Source organism: Carya illinoinensis, chromosome 7 (genome assembly GCF_018687715.1).
Source record: "Carya illinoinensis cultivar Pawnee chromosome 7, C.illinoinensisPawnee_v1, whole genome shotgun sequence".
Lineage (NCBI taxonomy): Eukaryota > Viridiplantae > Streptophyta > Magnoliopsida > Fagales > Juglandaceae > Carya > Carya illinoinensis.
In genome coordinates this window covers 30,279,153-30,304,241 of record NC_056758.1, presented here as the reverse complement: position 1 = coordinate 30,304,241, position 25,089 = coordinate 30,279,153, and the positions used below count along the sequence as shown (strand labels likewise).

Genomic DNA, 25,089 nt, shown 5'->3' with positions numbered 1-25,089 from the left:
TGCTGATATCTTCGCAAAGCCTTTATCAACTTCAAGATTCTGCATTTTAAGATCGAGCCTCACAGTTCTTCCATCCAAGCTTGGCTCGCAGGGGCATGTTAACAATATCAAGCATACAGCACCTCCCACAACAAAGAATCAGTCTGCTACACCACAAGCACTGTACTGCTCCACTACCAGTATTAAGCTGAGTCTACAACAATAAAGAATAGTCTAGAAGAATTTTACATATACACGTGTCACTCTCTTATGCATTCTGTTATGCAAGAATATTCTTCACTTTTATGTATAAATACTCTACAGTGTACTAAACCAGATAAGCAAGAAAAAATACAAAAAGAATTCTTTCCATTTTCATATACTCTGTTTCTAACACAATTGTACGAGTGCAATATTGTTTAAAGACACCGATGGGTTCCCAAATAGGGGAGGGAGAGAGAAGGAGAGAGTTAATTCTTGTGTTTGGCGCAAAAAGTAACCCAGATTCGGGAGGGAGAGGGAGAGAGAATGAGAGAGGTGATTTTTCTAAGTCATAAGATAAGGTTCGGTATATTAGCCTTCATTTCATTCTTCCATAGAATTACTACATGGCATGTTCTTATTGGCTGATGAGAAAACATGTTTGGCACCTATTAGGCCTCAAGCTTTTCCTTGAGGTAAACTAAGAGAGTCAACCAATTAAATTGTAAGACCTGATAGTCTCATAGGCTCCACGCGGACACCGCTCTCTCACGTGAATAGTGCAACATAGTATTTTTGTTATATCATAGAAATAGAATTAGGGTTAGGAAACAAAACTGATGTATGATATATTCTATTGGAGTTGAAAATGATCCAATTTTTTTTTCTTTTCTTTTAAATGAACAATAATAAACTAACCATTTTACAATTCTCTTTAAAATAGTGTAGTGTAAAATTGAGATTATTTTAAATGAAATGACAATAACATTAATTGATTGTAAAATGAGTTGTAAAAGAATGGTACGTGTATCATTAAAACATGACAACTACTCTAGGTTTGCACTTTTTCAACTCCATTAGTCTTTCCATGAAAAAAGTTGACGTGTCAATTATATAATTAATATGGCACATAAATATATAATTGACATAGAAAAGCGTAGGGGTGTAAGGAGTTCGGTTCGAACCAGAAAAACTTACCACATAGAATGATTTGGTCTAATTCAATCCGGACCTAAGTTGAGACTAATTGGTCTTGGTCTCACAAATTGTGGATTAAAGAAATTCAGTCCAGTCTCGGAGTTTATAAATTTTAGATCTGACCAGAATGAACTTATATATATATATTTTAAAAATATTGTTAATAATTTAATATATTATTTTTATAGTAATTATATAAGTTAGTGATATAATTTTCATCTAATTTATTATCACTGACCATATAAAATATAAAATAATATATGCTATCAATTAATAATAAATCATAAATCATGTGATAATTTATGTCCTTATATGTAAATAGTTAATACATCATACATTCATTCATACTCTATTATTAATTAGGTAATTTTTTTAAAATACCTAAGTTGCAAGTAAAGATAAATAATTTATGTACAATGAAGTTATTTGATATTTATTGACCATATATAAAATATATGATATTATTAATAATTATGCATACTAAAAATTACAGAGTAAAGTTTAAGTTAGTAAGTAGTAACTATCAATACCATAAATATAATTATAGTTAAATATTTTTTTAATGAATTAGTTACATAATTCATATTAATAATTCACTTAATTTTAATCTTAATAATTTAAATAATTTTTTTATTAATTTATTTATAAAATAAAATAACAAAATAATTGGGTCAAATCAAATGGATAGCTATTGGTCTGATCTAGTTCATACGGGTGTTAGGTCTGATTTTTGATCTATAATTTTTCAGGATTGGATTGGACGGACTTACCCCCCTAAAAAAATGGATGGAAAAAGATGACACTTGTCATGATCTGCTTGGCCACTGAGAATTTTCAGATGAGAATTTTGAGTTTTAAGATTAAATATTAAAATATTATATTTTAATATTATTATTATTTTAAAATTTAAAAAAGTTGAAATGTTTATTATATTTTATATAAGAATTTGAGAAAATTGTAACGATGATATGAGAATTTTATATTTGAGATAAAAAATTTAAATGGCTAAAGAGGAACTAAGAGTTTCTAAAAATTTGACCCAAAATGAGTAGCCAAGCTACCCATGTACTAGTGTGTTGGGTGGAGCATCATTCAAATATTGCAGCTGAACGAAGCAGAGAGGAAGCTCTTGCCTGCTCAAACAACTCATTCAGGGCTTTGACTAATTAAAGTCTTCTTCAGATGTATGGTAATATATATATATATATATGAATAATATTAATATGTTTCTCATTTTAGCTGTTTATATATTTAAATTTTTTTAAATTAATGTATTTAATTAATTTATGTATATATATAGCGCGTGATTAATAGTATTTTATTCGAAATTGTTCATTCTCTAATCTCAATCATATAGTTGATATAATACAATCTGAATGATTTTCTTTTTTATCAACTATTTAAATATAAATTTATTTAAATTACGATCTGGAATGGCTAAAGATTAAATTGAGAAGGAAGAATGGTATTTTCGGTTTTAGTTTAGATAATTTATATAAGGTTCGATGATATAAGAAATTTTTTATTTATAAGCTAGCATAAATAATGAATTTAATAAAAATATTTATATAATATAATTTGATTTAGAATAAAAATTTTAGAATTTGAATCATACAAATCAAATCTTATAAGTTAAATGATGTAGATGATGTACTCTATCTGTTAAGTTAGCAATATAGAATAAGAGTAACGATACACCTATAACTCTTTTACAACTATTTTATAATTTATTTTTAAACAATTATATATCAATAAACTGAGAAGGTTTCATGAGATTGGTTAGATCTATTTTATAATAAAAATACATTTATAATTTAACATAACACATCGATTTATAAATTTATTTTTATATAATTTCTTTGTATCTAAAGTATTTATCTTAATAAAATCATGCAATTCTATTAAAAATAAATTTTAATATTAAAAAAAATCATGTATTTCATATAAGCATCATGCTACATTCACCGCTCCTATCTTTAGTGGAGTTAAGTGTGTTTTTTTAACCTTTTTTTTTTTACACATATATTTTTTAATATTTTTAAATATTTTTTTAAAAAATTCATAATATTATTAAAAAATACATTCTTAATCATAAAATAAAAAAAATAAACCCCAGCGAGCTACCAGCTGTGGGACTTGTATTATTCTTCCTATAAAGTTATAAAATAATTTTAAAACAGTTGGAAGGTTATCAATTTTTCATAAAATAACTCTAATATAATCAGAATTCGAAAAGTCTTAAATTATTAAAAAGCAAAAAGAAAGAATTGGTCCACGTACATCCACTGCGAATTCAATTGGGGGCTAAGCATAGGCGGTAGTACAACGTACAAGGAATACGACAACCGCCAAAAACATAAAAGGGCTTTGCTACATACAGTCGGGAAATACAGTCGGCGTGCAGTCGGCTGTACGGAATGAATAAAAAAAAATTATAAAAAAATTATTTTATATTCAATGAGACCTATATGAATTATAAAAAGTTATAAAAATAATTTTTTTTTTTTATATAGGTCCCGTATTAATTTTTTTTTTACAGCCGACTGCACGCCGACTGCATTTCCCGACTGCACAAATCATTTCTGAACATAAAAATGCTAAGAATCGTACAAGTTTTTCGAGACTATTATAATCCGCAGGCGCCCACCGAGGAAAATGAGATCCTGAAACCAGCGGCGGTTACCGCTGGCGGAATTCAATTCTCCCAAGTCCAAACTCCACCGGACACTCTGCCGCAATTTCCAAATCTTTGCGTGTTTGTTCTTTTTCCTTGGTGCACACGCACCCATATTGAATTGGAAAGCCACGTGTTTTAACAAAACCTAAACTATTTTATCTTACCTTAATTTGTTATTATTATTTTTTAATTTTTATTTAAAATATAATAAATAAATAATTTAAATTTTTTAAATTTTAAAATAAAATTAATATTAAAAATTAATATTATAATAATATTTTATTAATTACTATTTAAAATATTTCATCTCATTTAAATTGTATAACCAAAACTCTAGAACTCACTTTGGCATATGAATCAAGTTTCCCAAGGATTCAGATTTGCTTGTGTTGTAGTTTCCTGATTGGATAGATAGAGATCCATGTGTTTCATTCTGATTAATGTTGAGATCCACACCCAGCATTTGATAACCCATAAAATTCGACGTAATTATAAAGTATCTTTATTGTGTGAGATTGATAGAAATCCATAACTCTCCCTCTCTCTTGTACATCATGTCATTATCTGCTTTGTCTACAATCCAATTGGTAATTACCTGTGGCCTAATGTCAATACTCCTTGAGAGAGGCAAGAAAAATTGTTTATGTTTTGAAAAATGAAGCAAAAAAAGGGCAAAAACAGACTAATATATATGAACGTAGTTCTAAATATATGAAATTTATGTCGTTTACAAACCCATTTGCAGGAAGCACATTTATCGTTTGAGTATTATTTTATTTCTCCCTGGGTCTTTTCTAATTTCTTGTAGCACCTGGCTGCCTCTTTTCATTTTGCATAAAAATGGTGGAAAGTGCGATTTCCACCTGATTCAAAGGAGTAAGGTGCATCATCATACAGAATCAATCCATGCATGCAATCTTAAAATTAAAGCACAATTTTTATTAGACAAGTAGATGACAATTTCCCGACAAGATCAAGTTCTCAGTATCCTATTTGACTGCAACACATAGAAACTAAAGCAAAACCCTGATACTGAGTCAAGGAACCAATGAAAAAACCATCAAATTTTAACATATTTATTTACAGTACGTTAATAAAAATCTGGAAAAGCAAAGGGATCATCACTTCAATTGCAAATGACGCTGTTACAGAGCCAGAGAAGTCTCATCAGAGGTAGAGACGATCTCCTCGTCATCGAAGCTCCAGAGATCAGCCACGACGCTTTCCTGAGCAGTATTGGGCACTGGTGGTGCCGACTGGCCGTCATAGTACGGTATCTGATAGAACTTCATGAAGTTCTCGTACGCCATTAGCTCCTCAGACAGCTTCTGCACCTCGTTCGCTTCCACCGCCGGTTTTTCAACCACTTTCTCTTCCTCTTTAGCCTTCACCTCCAGATCGCTAGCGCAAAGCAACGCGGTTGATGTATAAGCCTCCTCTGACCCTGACCCTGACCCTGACCCAGAATTCTCATCCCCGGGACCAACGATTGGGTCAGCGTTCGCTTCTCCAATAGCCTCAAATCCATTATAACCAAATCCTTCAATCTGGTTCAGATCATAATCGAACGCAAAGTCCGAACCTTTTGAATAGCTATTGTTCGGATCAGTGTTATTCTGCGACTGTTGACGAGGAAAACTGGGGATGCTCTGCAGAAAGCGCGGGTTGTGGTGATTTTGGGAGGCGGTGGTGAAGTAGCAGCTCTCGACTTTGTCTTCGTTGGGGAAATTGACTTTGGCTTTCTTTCCACGTATCTTCCGGGCCTCTCGGTCGTAGGCTCGGGCCGCTTCTTCGGCGGTGTTGAAGGTGCCGAGCCAGACACGAACCCCTTTCCTGGGATCGCGGATCTCGGCTGCCCATTTACCCCACGGGCGTTGGCGAATTCCTCTGTAGAGGTTCTTCCTCTGCCTCTTCGCCGGTTTCTGCTCTTCTTCATGCACATCACCTGCTTGCATATAGTTCAAATTCAGAACCTACCATTTTCTTCTTCTTCATACTTTTTTTTTTTTAATTTTTTTTAAGGAATAAAATGAACAATCCTCCCTCTGTAAAGTAAAGGGTATGTACCTGAAGGGAGCTGGCGTCGTTTGAGAGGGGCTGAGTCATCATGGACGAACAGGCTCAGCTTCGACTCGAAGGTGTTGAGCTTCACATTGGGCCAGAAATCAGAAGCGCTGTTGTTGTTTTGGCCATGTCGGCGAGGAGGGATGAAATTTGCGATAATAGCACCGCCACACATTCTTAAAGCCTAACTACTTTGTTGAGCGTGCTGAGTGAGATTGTTGTAGGGGTTTTATGAGGTTGATGTAAGGTTTTGGTTTTATTGTAGACGAAGATGATGTCAAAAAGGGTTGGACGAGACTTGATAAGAAAAGGTTGAGAAGAAACGAAGGCAGAAGAAGGGTTTTTGTAGTGCTGGTTGGGTCATCGTGCACAGCACTGTTTGTTTTAGTAGGCAAAGATTTGGAACCTTCCTCGGATAGCAGTTTTTACTGCCTGCCTTTGACGCTATCTCGGTCTTGCGTGGCTGGCCTTGCTGGCAAGCATATCTGATATCATGCTGCATATTTCATTTTGAGGAATATCTGATATCAAGCTGCATATTCATACACAACCTCTTAATACTTTATATTTTATTTTATTTTTAATTTTTTTTGAATTTATTTTTTTAAATTAATTTAATTCTTTTATTCATTATTTATATATTAAATATTTGATAAAAGATAAAATAATAAAAATTAAAAAAAAATATGGAGCGTGGAGTGTTGGGAGGTTGTGAAGATTTTTTCTTTTATTTTCTGTCTTTTTTTTTTTCTTTTTAAAAATAAAAAATAAAAAGTAACATTTTTCTGGTAAAAAAATATTGAAATAAAAATTATCAAGCAAATTACACTTTCCCCTCCTCATATATAAGAAAATGATAGTATACCTCCAAGGTTTGTACCTAGTTGATTTTATTTATTTTAAATATTATTACTAGTAAATTTGTATATTTTTTTAAATGTTAAAAAAAAATAAAAAAAAAGTATAATAAACTAATAGTTAACCCAAATGAATAAGAGGCGGCATAGTAGCATGATCCATAAATATATTATAACTTCTTGTTTACAAATTATTATACTTAGATTTGATACATTAAATATAATTTATATATTTTTTTTAATTTGACGCACCTCCTACAATAAATCATTTTAATTTATGAATTTATTTTAATAAAAAATTTTCATGAACCAAACATTTCTTTTTAACAAAGACTTATGAGAGGTTTGGATAGTGAGTTGAGATAAGATATAAGTTGAATAAAATATTGTTAAAATATTATGTTTTAATATTATTTTAGAATTTGAAAATTTTAAATTATTTATTATATTTTATATGAAATTTTAAAAAATTTATAATGATTACATGAGATGAATTGAGATAAATTGAGAGACTTCTATATATAAACGGGGCCTTATCATCGCATCAAAGGTTATCTGACTTAAAGTTTTTTATTCATTTAATTTCAAATTTGATTGCGTTTTCTTTCCACATGTAGTGATAGTTAAGTTTAAAAAAAATGTGTAAACCTAGTCTAATATTTTCCTCCGCCCCTTTATTATTATTATTATTATTATTATTAATTTTTTTTTTATCAAATTTCAAAGTCTAGAATGGAAGAGAGAAATTATGATATATATAGCTGTTGGAATGAATTATTAAAACATGAATAGTGAGCATTAATTGAGGAATGCAAATCGACTTGTGTCATATTATATATATATATATATATATATATATATATTAATGTATAAATATATAGTTAGTTAGAGTAGAGCCAAGAAATTGGTAAAGTAGCATTAGCAAGCACATCGAATATCTAATTCTTGGGGCATTATGGATCCATGTTAATTGACTTTCAAAGAGAGGAAGTCAGTCGCCACTTGACCCACTCACACCTACACCAACGCATATCATTATATTAGCTGTCTATTATTAATTATAATATATGATTACAAGGTTTTGGGGAACATTTATATAATCTTTTGGTTGTCTATTTTCTTTGGTAATTGGTGACTGCACGTGGCTATGCATACGGCCGACTCTTCAAATAGACATTTAAAATAAAATTTCTCCTTCGGCTGCAATTTAAAACAAATTAAATAAGTCAAAAAAGTATTTTAATATCACACAGACGTACTTAATTTCGTTACCAAAAAGTGTTTCTGGCACTAACGTTAGGACCGCCTTCACAAGAGGATTGAATAAACTAATTAAATTGATATAATTATGATAGTTGCGCACAGTACGCCAAAAGTCATAGACCAAATTAAGCAGTGACACAAAGGCGTGCGAAGGACATGAGAACAACGACTATTCCTAACATTTAATTGAATGTTGCAAAAAGATTTAAGTTTTGCTGATCTCACCAATGACGACAATATGTCCCGGTGTAACGGTGATCTTCTAGATGAATTCTGATCATGAATGGTAAAACCCGCACGGCAACAAGTACCTCAAACATGGCCGTTTTATAGACTGTTGCTGGTAACTTTTTAAGGAGAAAAATGGTATACATTTAATATTATTTAAAATCATTTATTTTATAAAATAACTTATAAAAATAAAATTAATATATTTAATTTAAAATATAATTATATAAAAAATATTATATTCGTATTATTAATCCATTTAGAATTTGATGTCTGCGGCTGACTTATCCTAACAACAATATTGAATACAGTGAATGGCTATGAGTTTATAAATGACTTGCCGAAGATACGTTACAAGAAAAATAAATTTTTATAATTAAAATTTTATAATTAAAATGATTATTTTTGACAAAATAAGTCTTAAAAATAGTCTTTTTAGTTATAAAATTTTAATTACAAAAAATTGTTTTTCTTTTATTGATATATAAAGAGAAGAGATGAGTGACAGGTTTCAGAGATCAATAGATAACGTCAAGTGAATCCAGCTTAGAGGGTGGCGTACGTAGTGGTACGTACTAAGGGGTGGGATGATTAAACTAAACGACGTAAGTTTGACATTCGGCATTTACGCATCTCAAGCCATTGGGTTGAGAGAAAATTCCTATTTGAATTACGTACTCGAAGACCTATATGCATCCACGAGATGAGCTGAAATTTTACTTTGAATGCCCAATCTCTGTCACATCCCATTTCCAGGGGTACTCAACCTTTTAAACCTGAAATCCAAAAAATAATCATACAGAATCAAATGTCTCAAGAATTTCTTCCAAACAAAATAAACTATACACTGGAAAAATATCTCTTATTCACACTAATCCACTTATGCATGCCACTAATGAGCACTTACCTCACATTTCTTTTAGAATCTTGCCATTTGTCATCAAAGTCATCTGTAAAATAAAAATCAAATAAAGGGTATGGTTGAGTCTACCAACTCAGTAAGTAGCGAACCTATACTAACATGTAAATGACTAAGTTGCAGAATGATCTAAAAAAATATGGCTGTGGTATTTTCAAAATCATTTCATTATAATAATGATATATAGAAGATCTTAGGCGCAAGCATATTGAACAACATAAAAAATAGAAAGAGATGTAATATTTACTCCTATCGTAGGGTTGTGCATGTTTAGAGTTAGCCAAGTAAAATATAAATTATTATTTTTTCACCAAAGTGATGCACTCAAAACAGAGACTATATTCACCCTTATAGCAAGGCTGTGCAATCTACGGATAACTAAATAGAATAAAAATCACTCTGTCATAAAAATAGTTTGCACTCAGATAGAGATCATTATTTTATCATGTAGTAGGGTTGGAAGCCAATACCATTATGTCCTGTGGCAGGACCACATATCAGACGCCACTATTATATTCCATGATGGGGCCAGAAATCATATCAAAATAGAATCTTATACCTCAAAGTTTTCATATGCAACATTATATCATAATAGAATACTAAGCAAATAAATATCACATAATCGGATTAAGTATTTCATATTTCATATTCACATTTTATGCAATAGAGAAACATAATGCAAAAATTGCTCATCTACACCAATCATGATAAAATGTCATGTTTAAATGTTCAAATATAAAGACTAGTGGAAAAATAACTGAAGATGTTTTTATAATAGAATATGAAAATCTTTAACATAATCAACCTCAGTAATTGTTTTGGCAAAATCTAGCATAGGAACACAACTTACCTCCTAGCTTCTTAACTTTTCTAAATTACCTCACAACAGTGCTAAAAGAATATCAATAATCACCTATAAATAAGCATTGAACTTGAGTCAATTTCAATCGTATGTAATTTTCTACTTAAGCACATAGTTGGAATTAAAACTTGAAATACAAATGATCATTTTTCATAAAGTCTGAAGCCATCATAACCCTAAAATCCCATTAACTCTAAAATATCGATGTTAAAACTGTAAATCTCATATTCATAAATCCAACTTCGATTACTTGATGTCCTGACCATTAACCTCACAAAAAGTCTAAATTTAATACTCCATATACATGAATAAACCCATAAATAACAAACTTTGAACTCAAATATCGTCAACTTGTGACATCCTCGATATATATTTACCAAACCTAACCTATGCTATTCGGCTTGAGAGAGAGAGAGTTACATACATGAAAAACTCTACCTATTAGCCCCACACAGCACACCACACATGATTTTTTTCTTTTTTTTTATCAAATATGTGGTATATGAATGATAAGTAGGATAACTTAATTAGTTTAGAAAAAACAAAATTAAAAAAAGTTTAATAAAAATAAAAATAAATATAATATGTGGGTTGATGAGTAACAAAACTCTACGTAATAGAGAGACCTAAAGCCTCTTGATAAGACATTAGGCTGCTTCTGTGTGGTATTGGTCAAAGGCAGTGTGAGTGGAGCAAGGTGCATGGCTGGGCACATTGGGACATGGCAGTGAGTGCAACGAAACTGATTGTATGGCTTGGTGGTAGGTAGAGCTTGGTTGCTGGGTTCCTTCTCAATTTCGAGTGTTGTTTCATGTCACTCCTTGCAGTGCAAGAGAGACTCACAGTTGTAGTGGAGGGACCAGTGGTAGGGGAACCTCAGTGCATCACAAAGGAGGGAAGGACAATGTTTGGGCAGAGTTTTGTAGCAAGAGAGAGAATAGTTTAGGATGCTTTTTTTTTTAGGTTGTCAAAACAAGGACTATTTGGATGTGCGACAGTGGCCTGGATCATAATGGCTGCCCTTTTAGTTGCATTGGACTCTCCATGGTCAAGGGCTTCACGGCAGTGCAAGCGAGCATGTTGCCTTGCGAGGGCTCACGGTTGGAGGATTCGCGAGGAGGGGCTCAAGTGGTGGTTGCTACGGCGTAGATGTGACGCCCCCAACTCCCACATACGGATATATAGAAATCGAGGTGTTGAGATGATGACAATACGGATCACACATCCCATCGCCAAGTGTCAAGTGTATGTATAAACATCACGTGTATAATAAAATTAATGCAGCGAGTAATAAAGTCTTCTAACTAAGTACTAGAATTTTGTTTAAATACAAATTCGCTTAAAACACAAGTGTACTAAAATATTACAAGTTTAACATTGTTTCAAATCCAAATTTATATAACATAAAAGCAAGTAGAATAATTTTTCAAACGTAAAACAACTTTAAGTCAATACTCTGACGAAGTCGCCTCCTCGGATCAGCCTTCTCCTCCTCAAACTCTGTATCAAAATCTATGGTACCAAAATGGTACCGCAGGTAAGTAATAAACCAAACAAACCTCAAGATAAAAATATATTCATGCCACAACAATATGCATGAACATGATACCATATGCATAAGTTTCAAAAATCTACATTTTTCACGCATGCCAAAAATTCCATTTTGGCCCAAAACGTTTCCTTTAAACATATATCCTCACCATTATCCCAAATAATGGCTCAAAACCAATCTCGTCATTTTCCCAGAAAACGGCCCATTAACCAAACCATTAGAGCATTGTAGGTGGGAATCACATACGGGATTCTACCACCATCCCTACACGTGCACCGTAGGCGGGAATCATAGGCGAGACTCTACCACCGTCCCTACTTACCACCATTCCTACAATTCCGTTTGTAGGCAGGAATCGCAGGCAAGACTCTACCACTATCCTTACTCACCACTATCCCTACACGTGCCTCTAACTCAAACCAGTCAATCCAATCGTTCTCATATACCAAAAATCATTTTTTGCTTAAAAGCCCAGTTTTCAAGTTCCAACACATGTACATGCATGCAATTATATGAAAACCCAATTTTCCTTTTTAAACATGAACATGCATGCACTATGCAATGCAAACATTAAGACACAAAATATCCAATAAATCTCAACATCAATCAAACATAATTAACTCCATCCTCAAATCCATCCGACTCCCGATTCCTCGGACTCAGTCCGGCACCATCAACCAATCACAATTTATTGTTAAAGTAAAAATATATTTAAATCTAAAAGAAAGTTTAGAAAATACTTACAGTGTTATATAATAATTTTCAGAAGATCAACAAGCTGCAAAAGGCGGAAGAAAAACAACGTAACAGTGTAAAAGCATTGTGGCCGTGGGTTGTAAAATATCCACTTTTGAATGGGGACGATCCAAGACTTGAGATTGATAGGTAATAATTTAGAGGTGTTTATAAAGCTAGTGGAAGTGAGGGTTGGCCGTGGGTGGCGGCGAAAATGACGGTGAAAGGCCAAAAAGCCTGAAACGGAAAGTGTGGTTGTAGGGGCTGCTTCGGAGATGGACTGAAGCCGGAAATGAGTGGTTTATGATAGCAAGAGGTCGGTGATGAAACTGTGAAGAGATGGTGGCCCGAGGTGGAACAATGGCGGCGCTGGAGGGAAAACACATCGCGGCTTGGAGGAGCTCGTGGTGGTTAACGGTGACTTGGATGAAGGTAAAATTTGGTGAGGATGATCACCGGTCGGAGGGGAAGAAATCTGGGTGGGTGGTGCACCACTTGGTGGTGGCTAGCGGTGGTTCTGGGTGGACGAAAAAACTGACGGTGAGGGAGAGGGGAGACATCGCATGGGCTGGGGGAAATAAGGGAGGAAGAAGGAAAAAGAAAGAAGAAAAAGAAAGAAAAAAGAGAAAGGAAAAAGAAAAAGAAAAAAGAAAAGGAAGGAAAAGAAATGAGATCCAAACTTCATCTGTGGAGTCCAGAAATTGATCCAACGAAAACAATTTTAAAAGCTATAAATTGAATAAAATAATTTAAACGCAACATCTAGCTAAAATATAATAAATAATTGGTAAATACTAATAACATAATTTTAAATCAAAAAACAAATTAAAATAAATTAAACAGCAATTTAAACTAAAAACTATAATTAATATTAAGAAAGCTCTACAAAATAAATTTCACAACTAAATAAATCTAATTAAATTTGATAATTTAAAGTAAAAAAATTAATATTTTAATTAAATTAAAATACTCATTCAATAAAAACATACCTAAAAATAGGATAACATGTAGAGGCGGTGGGTCCCAGCATGTTGCCGTGGCTTGTGGGAAGGGCATTTGTTGAAGAGAACTGCTACATAGCATCCCCACACTCAACGTACCATTATTTTTGAAATGTAAAATAGAAGAGGGTAAAATAATAAATTCACATTTTTCAATGGTATAAAAAAGTGTGAGGCTGCTGTGTATATTTTCTGTTTGTTGAAAAGAAACGATGGGGCTGTTGCGTATGATCATGTGCGTGCCTCCATATATATATATATACACATATGTATGTATATATGTACGTACGTACGTACGTACTGCATTAGGGCTTCTAAAGGTGTAAGTTGTAACCCCCTTAGGGAAGACGTATTGTGCATGGGTTGGCTAATATTGTCTGATAGTCCATTTGGGTTTGGGCGCTTAAGTGGGCCTTCTCTTTGGGTTATATCATGGGCTTAGTAGATGAGTTGAGCCATTTAGTGGGCCTAACCAAATTTCTTGAGCTTGTCCATATTTTTATGGGCTAGGTCGCTTAACAATTTTATTAGGCAATTTATTTCAAAATGAGTCCATACCGTCCAATAAACTTTTTTGAAATTAAAAAGAAATTCTTGAGCTATCCCTCAATGAATATGGTCCTCTTGTTCCATAAATATTAAGAAGGCTTTAATTCTAATTATTGGACTTTAAAAATGTTGACCCATTAATATCATTTGAAAATCAATCACTAAATCTTAATTGGCCTTCAAAAATCTAGGTTATGGCAATCTTTCCAATAGGTGTCGCATAACGATTGGTCTAAATAAAGAGATTGTAAGCGAACTATATATCAATTAAGTATTGGTCCAAATAAATATGATTGTAAAATATGTCGTGAAAAGTATTGCGTGCTTATTATTTTTTTTATGAATAAAGCTAGACGCACGGGCACAGCTTTAGCGTAAGTTTGGGGTATGGAAAAGATATAAAATTCTCATATAATCTTATTTTATTTTATCCCATCTTACTTTTAAACATAATTTAAATATAAAATTTTCAAACTAATTATTATAACTTTCTTAAATTTTCTAAAAAAAAATAATAATAATTTCAACTTTTTCAAATTTCTAAATAAAAATAATATTATGAAACTATATTTTTACAACATTTTAATTTTATAATATTTTTTATTCAACATTTTCTTTCTCATTTCCTAAAACTCAAATAATATTCAGTTGAAACTATCTCACTATAATTTACAAATTATCTTATTATTATTGTTTTCAAATTTTTTATCTCATCTCACTTTTCAAACCTGTCTTTAAACAATGTAATCACTGTTTAGGTAAAAAGTGATTACACGTGCGAACTTCTGCGCGTGACTGATCCCTACAAATGGTTAATGTTGAGAACTGCAAAATATAATTTTGGCAAAATAGAATGTTATTAAAGATATTCACTTGGTGGGAATATAAACAGATACGCAAATTTGAAGAAAGCGATTTAGGTTGCTTAAAATCATGAGAAACGCTTCAGACCGCACAATCCTATAAGTGGAGAATAGCGGAGACGAATGAACTCGTGACACGTAAGTGCCCCTCAACTAGCCTGGTGCGTCGCGTTGCAGATGAATGTTTCTCTGTTTCTGTTGAGCCCCTCACCCGAGTCACCCCAACCCTCTCTCTCTCTCTCTCTCTCTCTCTCTCTCTCTCTCTCTCTCTCTCTCTCACCCATCGAAAACCTCTCTCTGTCGAACCGAAAACTTCTCATTCTCCTTCGCGTTAACAAGTTGTTGAGACAGGAACAACTATGGGCGTTGACTCATACGCAAGCACCCACTGAGGTTGCAGGGCGTCGGTAATCAGTATATGATGCCATAGATGTTACTCCAAAGAATTGAGAATTTAAGCCATAACCCTAACCGTAGCACTCTAACTATCTACTGCAACCACGAACTCACAGTCACGACAATTTGGTTTTGTTACAAAGTTGAAATTTCATTCCCAATAATTTTTTTTCATATCCATATCTTGAATGTTAACCAAAAACATTTGGAAGAAAAAATCACGATTTTTTTTTTTGTTCATTTCCCAGGTTTTCTCAGCAACCAAACAACACTAAGATTAAACTTAGGCAGCCTCAAAATCTTCAAGAAACAACTTCCAAATGTACAGAAATTCGTCGGACTTCAAAGCAAACACAGATCATCAAATTCAAGAAAAACTGCAAAAACTAGAGATTTCTTGCGTTCACAAGTGGGGGACGAAAAACAAACGAAATGAAAAGGGGGAAATATTTGGTTTGCCTTTGTTCATTTGCAGAAAAATCTGGTTTCGATTTTATGGGGGGAGGGAGGGAGAGAGAGAGAGAGACCGCACGTAGAGAATCGAAGGAGAGACAAAGAGAGACCAACGGATGGGTTTGGTTTTGCTTGGATGGGTTCGAAATAGAAAGAGAGGTATTTTGCTTGATGGGTTCGAAGCAGAGACAGGATGAGTTTACGTGTTGCAGCAGACACAGAGAGAGAGAGAGAGAGAGAGAGAGAGAGAGAGAGAGAGAGAGAGAGAGAGAGAGAGAGAGAGAGAGAGAGAGAGAGAGAGAGAGAGAGAGAGAGAGAGAGTTCTCCTGCAATGCGGTTTGCAAATTTGGTGATGTAGCCCTTACGTGGCTTTCACCTATTGGCCTCTGATAAAGATACATTGTAGGATTAACCGGTTTTAAGTTATTTTCTAAAATCATATATTAAATAGATGTAAAAATATTTCTACATTAAAGCTAGCTGTATGTTTTGTCAAATATTCGAAAGGATTTAATTGTGCTTTTAAAAATGCAGAACTGATGAGTTAAGTACGTGTGCTGGCAGAACCAATATTGCAGTTTTCAATGTATAAGCATATTTGTGTATCGATCTATAAATTAGTATTATTGTCTTTATATTCAAAATTTAAATTGGTACTATTTTCATTAAAATATGATTTTATGACCAATCACATTAGATGGATGCGTGTATTGGAATACAAAATCGTTCACAAGTAGATTTTTCTATACGAATATATATATGAGGTTTAGAGGGCCCGCATATTTGTAAAAAGCAAAAGTTTTATCTAAATAATATTAATTTGCCAATCTTAAGAAACAGTTTTAGCACTATAAGCATAGCGTATGAAAATATAATAGCTAAAAGAAAGATTTAGGACAATAAATTGTATCCCAGTACCCAACCCAAAATTCTGGCCAAGCTAATTAAGAGAGATCGAGCTGCTGTGAATGAAAATTATGGTACAATTTGACAAGTAGATTGTGATGCCACAATTGGAGACAATGGCTAGTTGAAAAGCTAGCTTTGAATGCATTGCCGATTTGGACTACTCATGACAGATCATGGAGATCTAGACTCACTTCCTCTTTAATTTTCGTGATCTTTGATTTTAAAAAAGTAGTAGATAGATCAGTCTGGTGACTATTTTCATGATCTTCATCTAAACTTTTCTTAACATCTCAATTTTATATCAAAATATTAATCATTTCGCAAAATTAGAAAATAATTTAGATATAAGCCAAGTGATCTGGCTACTAATTCTGGCATATGATCATGCACGTTGTTGACATGAGGACGTGGATATCCCACTTCGTGGTAAGCATTGATTCGAAATCATGGTGGTCTTGTGCCAATCAAAGACTATTACTTTATTAATTTGTATCGTGCAACCATGCAAGTACTCCTCAAGCAATATCTACTTCATTTCATTGTTTATAAGAGGCCATGCATGCATTGAAACCCCTTCATCACTGCAACTGCCCTCCCTTCTCTTTCTGCATACATAACATAGAAATGGCAGCTCCCAAACCTTTCTTGTCTTCAATCTTTATCCTTCTTTTGTCACTACTGCTAGTTATTGCCTCTGCCACCGATTATGGATATGCTCCAAAACCAGACTAAGGGAAACCAAAACCCGAAGCTGAACCTCTTCCAACAGAGCAACCTGACTATAAGAAACCAAACTCCGAGGGAAATGATAAGCCCATTCCCACAGAATCAAACTGTGAGGGAAACGATAAGCCTCTTCCCACAAAACCCGAATATCGGAAACCAGAACCGGAAGGACAAGATCAACCTCTACACACAAAGCCAGATTATGAGAAACCAAACCTAGAAGGAATATTAAATGGCCTACTCCCATCAGGACCCATCGGTATTCAAGGGCTTGTCCTATGCAAATCAGGCTCCAATTACATTCCACTTAAAGGTAATCTCTACGGACCTCAATATATATAGCTGTTTTCATGAAATTTGTTTGTGATTAAGGCCACTTAAATGAGGCTCCTATTACATTCCAATTAATTTGATGATCAATATTGCAGGAGCCATGGTAAGGATAACATGCCTAGCCGTTGATGAGAATGGGCACGAGACAGCTCCTTTCTTCATATTCAGTGATGAATGCGATGCAAAGGGCTGCTTCCTTACAAAAATATCTCCTTCGTTTCTGAAAGATAATTGGAAGATTAAGGAATGCAAGGCAATGGGCATTCCAGTACCATTCTCCACTGGAAACTTGCAAAGTTCTGATTGATGTGAACCACGGCATGAGTGGTGCTCCTATTTCGTCTTACCGCGTTCTCGAAGACAAGAACATGAATTTATACTCTGTCGGGCCCTTCTTCTACACCACCGACCCTCAGACGTCACTCCCTAATGGTTATTAGAGTTGCATTAATTGTACGTCGATTTCGTTTGGCTTTCTCTTTCTGTCAATTAAGTCGAGCTTTGAAGGTGCGAGAATATTCAGTTCTGTTGTTTATTGATGTTGATTTTGTTGGTGGTAGACCAGGATACAGTTAGCCTTTGCCATTTGAGACGATTGTAATTCATAAGCTTTCACAATTAATTAATAATTTGAGCCCATGGTTCCATACCTTCTTGTTTTAAACACATACAGATCGATTTCCTTGTATTTCAGTTAATATAATCGAGAAAAAAAAAAAAAAAAAAAAAAGATGCACATGGACGTTGTTAGAAATGAGCACGACGAAATAAGCCAGTCTGTACACCAATTATTTATAGAACCTATGCACTCTGCCAAAAGAAAGACTGAAATGGTCTAGTATTTATAACATGATAGGTTACAAAGAAATTAAATTATACAAGAAAAGGGTTAGCATTCCATCATGCGCACGTTTGAATAGGCGGATTATTAAAAAGGTTGTCTGTCTACCATTTTCTCTGTGTCAGTATGCATGGCCTTACGGTCTGATAGCTTTTGGCTTTCTCACGAGGAATGTCTAGGGATCGAGTCTCCACAACCCAACTTGCTCGTGAAGAAATAAAAAATTGAGTTATGTAATAATGTTTGACATGAGCCACATATGAAGATGTTGATACCTTTTCTAGGCTTCGTAATAAAAATTTGGTCGTATGACCCGTCTACGATGGTGCTTGCTGTGAGGAAGCATATCCATAGTTTTATTAATAAGAAAAAGGGCATAAAATAATAAAGACACAAATTAAGATTAACGTTATTCAACACAGTGACCTTTGTTTACTGGGCTTTGTTTTCTGCCTCCACTGGATAATGTTCGGGTCATCTTCAGATCTTATTCTTATATTTTTCCTCCATTTTTCTTCATTTTTCCAGAAAAGCTCAAAATCTAGGTTTACAGTGGTACTCCGCCACCCTACAACGGCCATCCACCCTTCCTCTGGTCTTTCCGCTCACCTTTTCATCACCCTTCACTAGGGGTGCTGGTAGCACCCCTCAGGGCAGGAGTGCCCCCTCTTCCAACACCCTCCCCGACATGGACGGGGGACAGGGTTTACCCCTGGAATTTGTCCTCATACCACATGGGCGTGGCCTCCCATCTAGATGCAAGGGGCAAATTTGGAACCTTGGTCCATTTGCCCCCCGTCCCGCCCAAATGGGCCAATCACCCGCTAGGCACAGAACTTATGTGTGGGCCATTTTAGGCCTAGATACTATTCTAAATTGCCTAAATTAAAACAAAAATTAAAAACAATATTATAAGTATTACATAAAATGAAATAAAAATTGTTAAAGCATAAAGTTCTAAGTTCTATTATTTGAGTTAGTAACTTTTAAATTGTAACTAATGATTCTAAGCTATTACAATAATACAAATTAATCTAAACTTATTACAAATTAATTTAAACATATTACAAATTATCAAATAATTTAAATAAATAATACTATTGTTTCAATGAAATAACATATTGTAGTTGTATGACTTATGAGATCATTTGATATTAACTTTGAGTCTTGAAATTGGAATTTGGGGGTGGTGGGCAAGTGAGATTATAAAATTTGAAACATTAATAGGAAAATAAATTAGAATTACGAACAATATATACACATGTAATAGAGTTAAAAACTTAAAACTATAATTAGGATGTACCATGTCTTCTTTAGTGACATCTCAATGCAATTTGGTATTTCAAATTGAAAACCCTAACATAATTTAGGGTTTCGGATTGAAACCTTAAATTTACATATACAAATTCACAATGCAATCTCCACAGTACACAAAATACAATCTTATCTTTTAAATCTATTGATCATTCCCATCCTCCATAGTCCAATCTATTGAAAAATTAAAAAAAAAAAAAAAAAAAAAAAAAAAACGCCTGGTGATAATAAGATACTTATAGAAAGTAGGAGAACTTGAGAGAGATGGTGAAAGCTGCAGGTAGTGACTGTGACGACAATTACGACAATGTGAGGGTGCTAGAATGAGATTGCATCATTAACAACTGTAGCTTTCCGCTGCAGTTATTGCAATCTCCTAATGGGATTGCATAAAAGACCCTTTTTTTTTAATACTTCGTCGAGCTCGGGTCATATTATTAGTAGTACCATCTCCCTTTTTATATATATTTTTACAATAATTTTATGTGTAGTTATTTTTATGTACTCTTTTATACACTCAACTAATGTAATTGGTTAAGTATTAAAAAAATTAATGCAATCAATCACATCAATAGAATGAGCAGAAAATACATAAAAATAATTTTATGTAGTATTATTCAGATGTCATAAACTAATAAGGTACTTTTATTATGCTTTTAAAAATTAAGTACATAATAAACATTCGGTCAATATTGCCTCCTGACTTTAATTTGCATGCAGTTGATTTCCATGTCACATTTAATTACGTAAAAGCCTTCAATACTTCCAGCTATGACTGTTCATCCGGATTTCGGACCAGGAATCCGGGTTTCAAACCCGATCCAGATTTCGAACCTGATTGGTGCGGGTTATGACCCGGGCCAAAACCTGGATGAATCTGAGTTTTTACCATCCAGAAATCAGGGTTCTGTGCTATACCCGGGGTTTTTTTTTTTTTTTTAACGAAATCTTAACTGTTAATTTTTGTTTTTTTCAAGAAAAAGATAATGTTGAAAAGCATAATTTTTTTTTTAATCTAAAAGCTTATATTCTATACAACTTTTTCAAGAACAAATGTTGAAAAACATCCTTTCTTATATATAAAACAAAAAATATTTCTGGTTAATGTTATATGAAGTGTTTCTTTTCAAAAATAAAATAAAATAAAACTAATTACTTTTTTAACTAATTACATTATTTGATATTTATACATTACATTACAAAACACAACTACAATATATGAAAATTACATATCTAATGGTTCTATTTTACTGCAGGAGCCTGTTTTTATTCTATCCAATGGTCCTATTTTACTGCAGGAACCTGTTTCATTTATCTGGAACACTAAGGACAAAGCACTGCCTATGAAGTCAACATTGCATTAGCTTTTTTCAATAAGTAGATCACCTAACCATATGTAACCTTTGGCCTGTTGAAGTAGGTAACTTCAACGCCATCAAGCAGTAAACCACCATAATTAGCTTTCATGGAGTAGAGAAGAGCTTGCAAGAAAGAATAACAAGGCAAATCTGTTATGCCTCATCATACTCTACCAAATCTATTGCAGTTTTACAAAAACACAAATTATTTCATTCACTTATAATAGAACAAGCTAGAGGGTTGATTAATAAAGATTTTTTTTTTAAAGTTTTAAAATTATGCAAAATTATGTATTTTCCAAAATGCAACTTGTTCAGTTTAGAACTTTATATAACTGGTATTACTATCAAAGAGATCCTTTGCAAGATGATTCTTTTACGTCTAGATAACATGGCAATGCTCAGACAAAAATCTTGAGAAAAAATTTCTATTAATTTCCCTTCCACTAAAACAATAAAATAGTATGAATTTAAAATAGTGTTCCTTTCCTATGACCAGATTTCTAGGTAGTCAAAGTTATATTCTCCAAAAGTGAGGCTTTATAATAATAGGGAAGAGTACCTATTATTGAAAATTTTCTCACCAATTCAATGGTTAACATGGGCTTCATGAAGCTTTAAGAACTATACATTTCAAGAGAGAGATTATATTTGTGTACCCTGACCATGTTACCTGGACCACAAATTAACAGCTCATCCAAAAAAAAAAAAAAAAAAAAAAAATAGCATTGCAAGACAGAAAAAATTGACATACACTGAAATCTCAAAGGTTTCATGGATGGAAGAATAGACAACATTTTCTTTTTTTAATTAAAGAATGCACATTAAAAGCACAAAATTAAACTTTTTAATTTCATTCTCTGAGACGCTGAAATCTAGCATTGTTTGATATCTAACACTAGACCTAAAGAGTTCAATAGTTGGCTCTGAATATAAAACAAATATCAGGGGGAAACCCAGGTCTGCCTCATGATACCTGCACGTATGCCTTCCATGACTGGTCTCAAATGAGCTAGGCTTGGCATAAGCATTGCAGGTGCTTCTGTAGAAGCAGAATTTATTTTGGCTCCAGGCATATGGTTTCCTCTAAAAGAAAATTCAGATGATTGAGCAGCATATTTCTTTCGATACAAGGGCCTGGCTACAAGTAAAGTGATTACCACAGTTAAAAATTGAAAAACAATACAGATCTTATAAAGTTAAACATAATAAAAAGTTCAGATATTAGTGATTAAAGAGAAACTTATAAGGTTAAAGAATCATACTCATAAAAACAATACATATCTAGCCCATAAAAATACTCAAACAATCTCATCAAAACAAACCCAAAATCAACAAAGAGAGAACCCTCTTTTCAAACATTCTTCAACTGTCTATATTCAAACCATTATTCAAAATCATCTCTATATGATGAAAAAAATTATGTCAAAAATATAATTATTAAAAGCATACTTTTAAATTAATTAATTTTCATTAGTGACAAGAAAAAAAACTAACAAGTAATTTTACTAATCCAGTGCTATGAGTATTGTATGAGCCTCATACCATGTCAGAATATGAGCTATTGTGCTCTGTTAGATGTAGGGCTGTGCATGGTGATGGGTGGTCTAACACGGCTACGTGATGCCAAGCTAGTGCATCTCTCGAAAGTCACAGTAAATATGCTACACTGATCTGACCCACAAAAACATTTCCTTAAATCTTTTACATTCAAACATTATCATCAAAACATACCCAAATTAACAAAGTAACAACAGGAAAAAACCCTAAAATATCTGAAGAAGGATGCAACAGATCTGGCATGAATAAAAGCTACACAAGTTGTAGTAGAGAATAAAAGCTAAACAGACCCAAATCGAAAAAAAGGACCCAAATTGCAGAGAACAAACCTTTGGGTCACGAGGATGACGGCGATGACAAGGAATTATGCGCTCAAAACATAGGGATCATCTTCTTCCCATATCTGCTTTCCTTTCCATCAAGTAATCAACGAGATAGTGAAGAACCCGTGAGACACAGCGATGGCTAGGGTTCCAAAGCTAGGTTTCATGTGTGAGAGAGAGAGAGAGAGAGAGAGAGAGAGAGAGAGAGAGAGAGAGAGAGAGAGAGAGAGAGAGAGAAGGGGGGTCGGGACTCGGGACCGGGACGTTGGGACTAGGGAGGGAAGTTTTATTTTTATACAAACCCGATTGTATCGGGTATTAAATACGGAATCCAGATTTCATACTCGGGTCTGGACCGAATGTACCGGTTATTACAAATGCAGGTTTCGGCCTGGAATTATCCTGGGCCGAAACCCATAACCGAAACTTGGTTATCCTGGTTCTGGACCGGGCAGGATAAAAATCCAGCCCGAATAAACACCCCTACTTCCAACTAATATTATTCCTGCTAACATTAATATTATCTATTATGCGTATCAAATGACATGCATATATATCATGTGTGTGTTGACCAGATTGTACGTGTCCTGTCGTGCAACCAATTATATTGACGATCGATCCACTAATTAATTATTTGACAATCCTTGATTTGATCACGATCGATCTCGTACGTACTACTGGCATCAGATTAAAGACGGCCGGCCATTTGCTATCTTACGTGGATCCAAGTAATTCCTAAACATGTTTAATTGAGGAATTACTACTTTATATATTAATATATACTACTTTATTTCATGGTTTAATTATAACCTGATAATCAAACCCCGGCCGCCTGCAGCTTCATCATATATAAAAGTATATGTATAGCCTCTTCATTGTGCGCAGTAAGCAATCCTAGTACTTGTGCATATTTACATAAAATCGAAATGGCTCTCACTCGTTTTTTCATGTCTTCAACCTCTATCCTTCTTTTGTCACTGCTAGTTATTGCCTCCGCTACCGATTATGGATATGCTCCAAAACCGGACTACGGTCAACCAAAACCCCAAGATCATAAACCTCTCCCCACAGAACAACTAGACTATGGGAAACCAAAACCCCAAGGAAATGATAAGCCTAGTACTCTTCCCACAAAACCAGACTATGATGATCAGAAGCCAAAACCTGATTAGGGAAATGATAAGCTGCCTAGTCTTCCCACAAAACCTGATTATGAGAAGGAAGATTCAAAAGGAAAGGATGAGCTACTTACAAAAGTCATCTGTATTCAAGGCCTTGTTTTATGTAAATTAGGCTCCAAGTACGTTCCACTTAAAAAAGTAATATGTCTACCTCTATCATCAATATGTTTGCATACTTGAATATCAGAGTTCTTTTATTGATTTAACGAAGATATCATGCATGCGTTTCAATCATTCGTTTTCATATTCTTTCTGGCAAATCATGCAGGAGCCGTGGCAAGGATAACATGTAAAGCTGTTGACGAGAAAGGGTACGAGGCAATTCCTTTCTCCATATTGAGTGATGAATGCGATGCGAAGGGCTACTTCCTTGCTCCATTATCTTCTTCGTTTCTTAAGGAAAGCAGGAATATAAAAGAATGCAAGGCATTACTAGAGCATTCTCCACTAGAAACTTGTAAAGTTCCTATTGATGTGAACCATGGTAGTACTGGTGCTGCCCTTTCTTCTTTCCGCATTCTCAGCAACAAACAAATGAAGTTATTCTCTGTTGGCCTTTTCTTCTACACCTCAGAACCTCGTGAGTCGTCTCCACAGCTCCCTCAAACCGGTTTTTATTAGACTAGCTAGTACTACACATGACATGCCTAATTCTTTGTTTTTGGGTTTTGTTTTCTGTTTTAATCAAGTTGCATGCAGTTTGGAGAATGTATCATGTATGCGTGGGATTGATTTCTGTTGTTTATTACTGATTTTATATTTGGTGGTCAGAGAATACGTGATCTGTGCCTCTGCCATCGAGAGTCAATTTGTAATGCGATTCATATATATTTGGATTATAAATAAATTAAGTGCAAATTAACCATGCGACTTTTCCTATCCTTGCCAAGAGCCTGATGAGATATGACGTGATTCTCCAAATGAAAATTTGGATTCGAAGCCCTTCGCCCTTGTAAAAAAAAAGACT

At 33.9% G+C, this 25,089-nt stretch overlaps 2 protein-coding genes and 1 pseudogene across 2 annotated transcripts; 2 read left to right on the top strand and 1 right to left on the bottom strand.

Moving 5' to 3' along the window:
• Positions 1–4,753: 4,753 nt before the first annotated feature.
• On the bottom strand, positions 4,754–6,260 carry LOC122317223 (ethylene-responsive transcription factor ERF073-like). Its single transcript, XM_043134196.1, has 2 exons — positions 5,903–6,260; positions 4,754–5,780 (listed from the first exon to the last, which is right to left on the bottom strand). Exons 1-2 carry the CDS (start codon positions 6,072–6,074, stop codon positions 4,981–4,983), a joined length of 972 nt encoding a protein of 323 aa, XP_042990130.1. The 5' UTR covers positions 6,075–6,260; the 3' UTR covers positions 4,754–4,980.
• Positions 6,261–11,040: 4,780 nt separating this feature from the next.
• LOC122316313 lies at positions 11,041–18,046 on the top strand (annotated as a pseudogene).
• A 5,821-nt stretch (positions 18,047–23,867) lies between these two features.
• On the top strand, positions 23,868–24,743 carry LOC122316312 (protein SEED AND ROOT HAIR PROTECTIVE PROTEIN-like). Its single transcript, XM_043132843.1, has 2 exons — positions 23,868–24,060; positions 24,391–24,743. The coding sequence occupies exons 1-2, from the start codon at positions 23,868–23,870 to the stop codon at positions 24,741–24,743; spliced, it is 546 nt and encodes a 181-aa protein (XP_042988777.1).
• Positions 24,744–25,089: the final 346 nt, after the last annotated feature.

Coding starts and splice junctions, on each gene's coding strand:
- LOC122317223 (XM_043134196.1), bottom strand. CDS start 6,074: ATGTGTGGCGGTGCTATTATCGCAAATTTCATCCCTCCTCGCCGACAT. Junction 5,781..5,902: donor ACGACGCCAGCTCCCTTCAG/GTACATACCCTT, acceptor ATATGCAAGCAG/GTGATGTGCATGAAGAAGAG.
- LOC122316312 (XM_043132843.1), top strand. CDS start 23,868: ATGGCTCTCACTCGTTTTTTCATGTCTTCAACCTCTATCCTTCTTTTG. Junction 24,061..24,390: donor CCAAGGAAATGATAAGCCTA/GTACTCTTCCCA, acceptor CAAATCATGCAG/GAGCCGTGGCAAGGATAACA.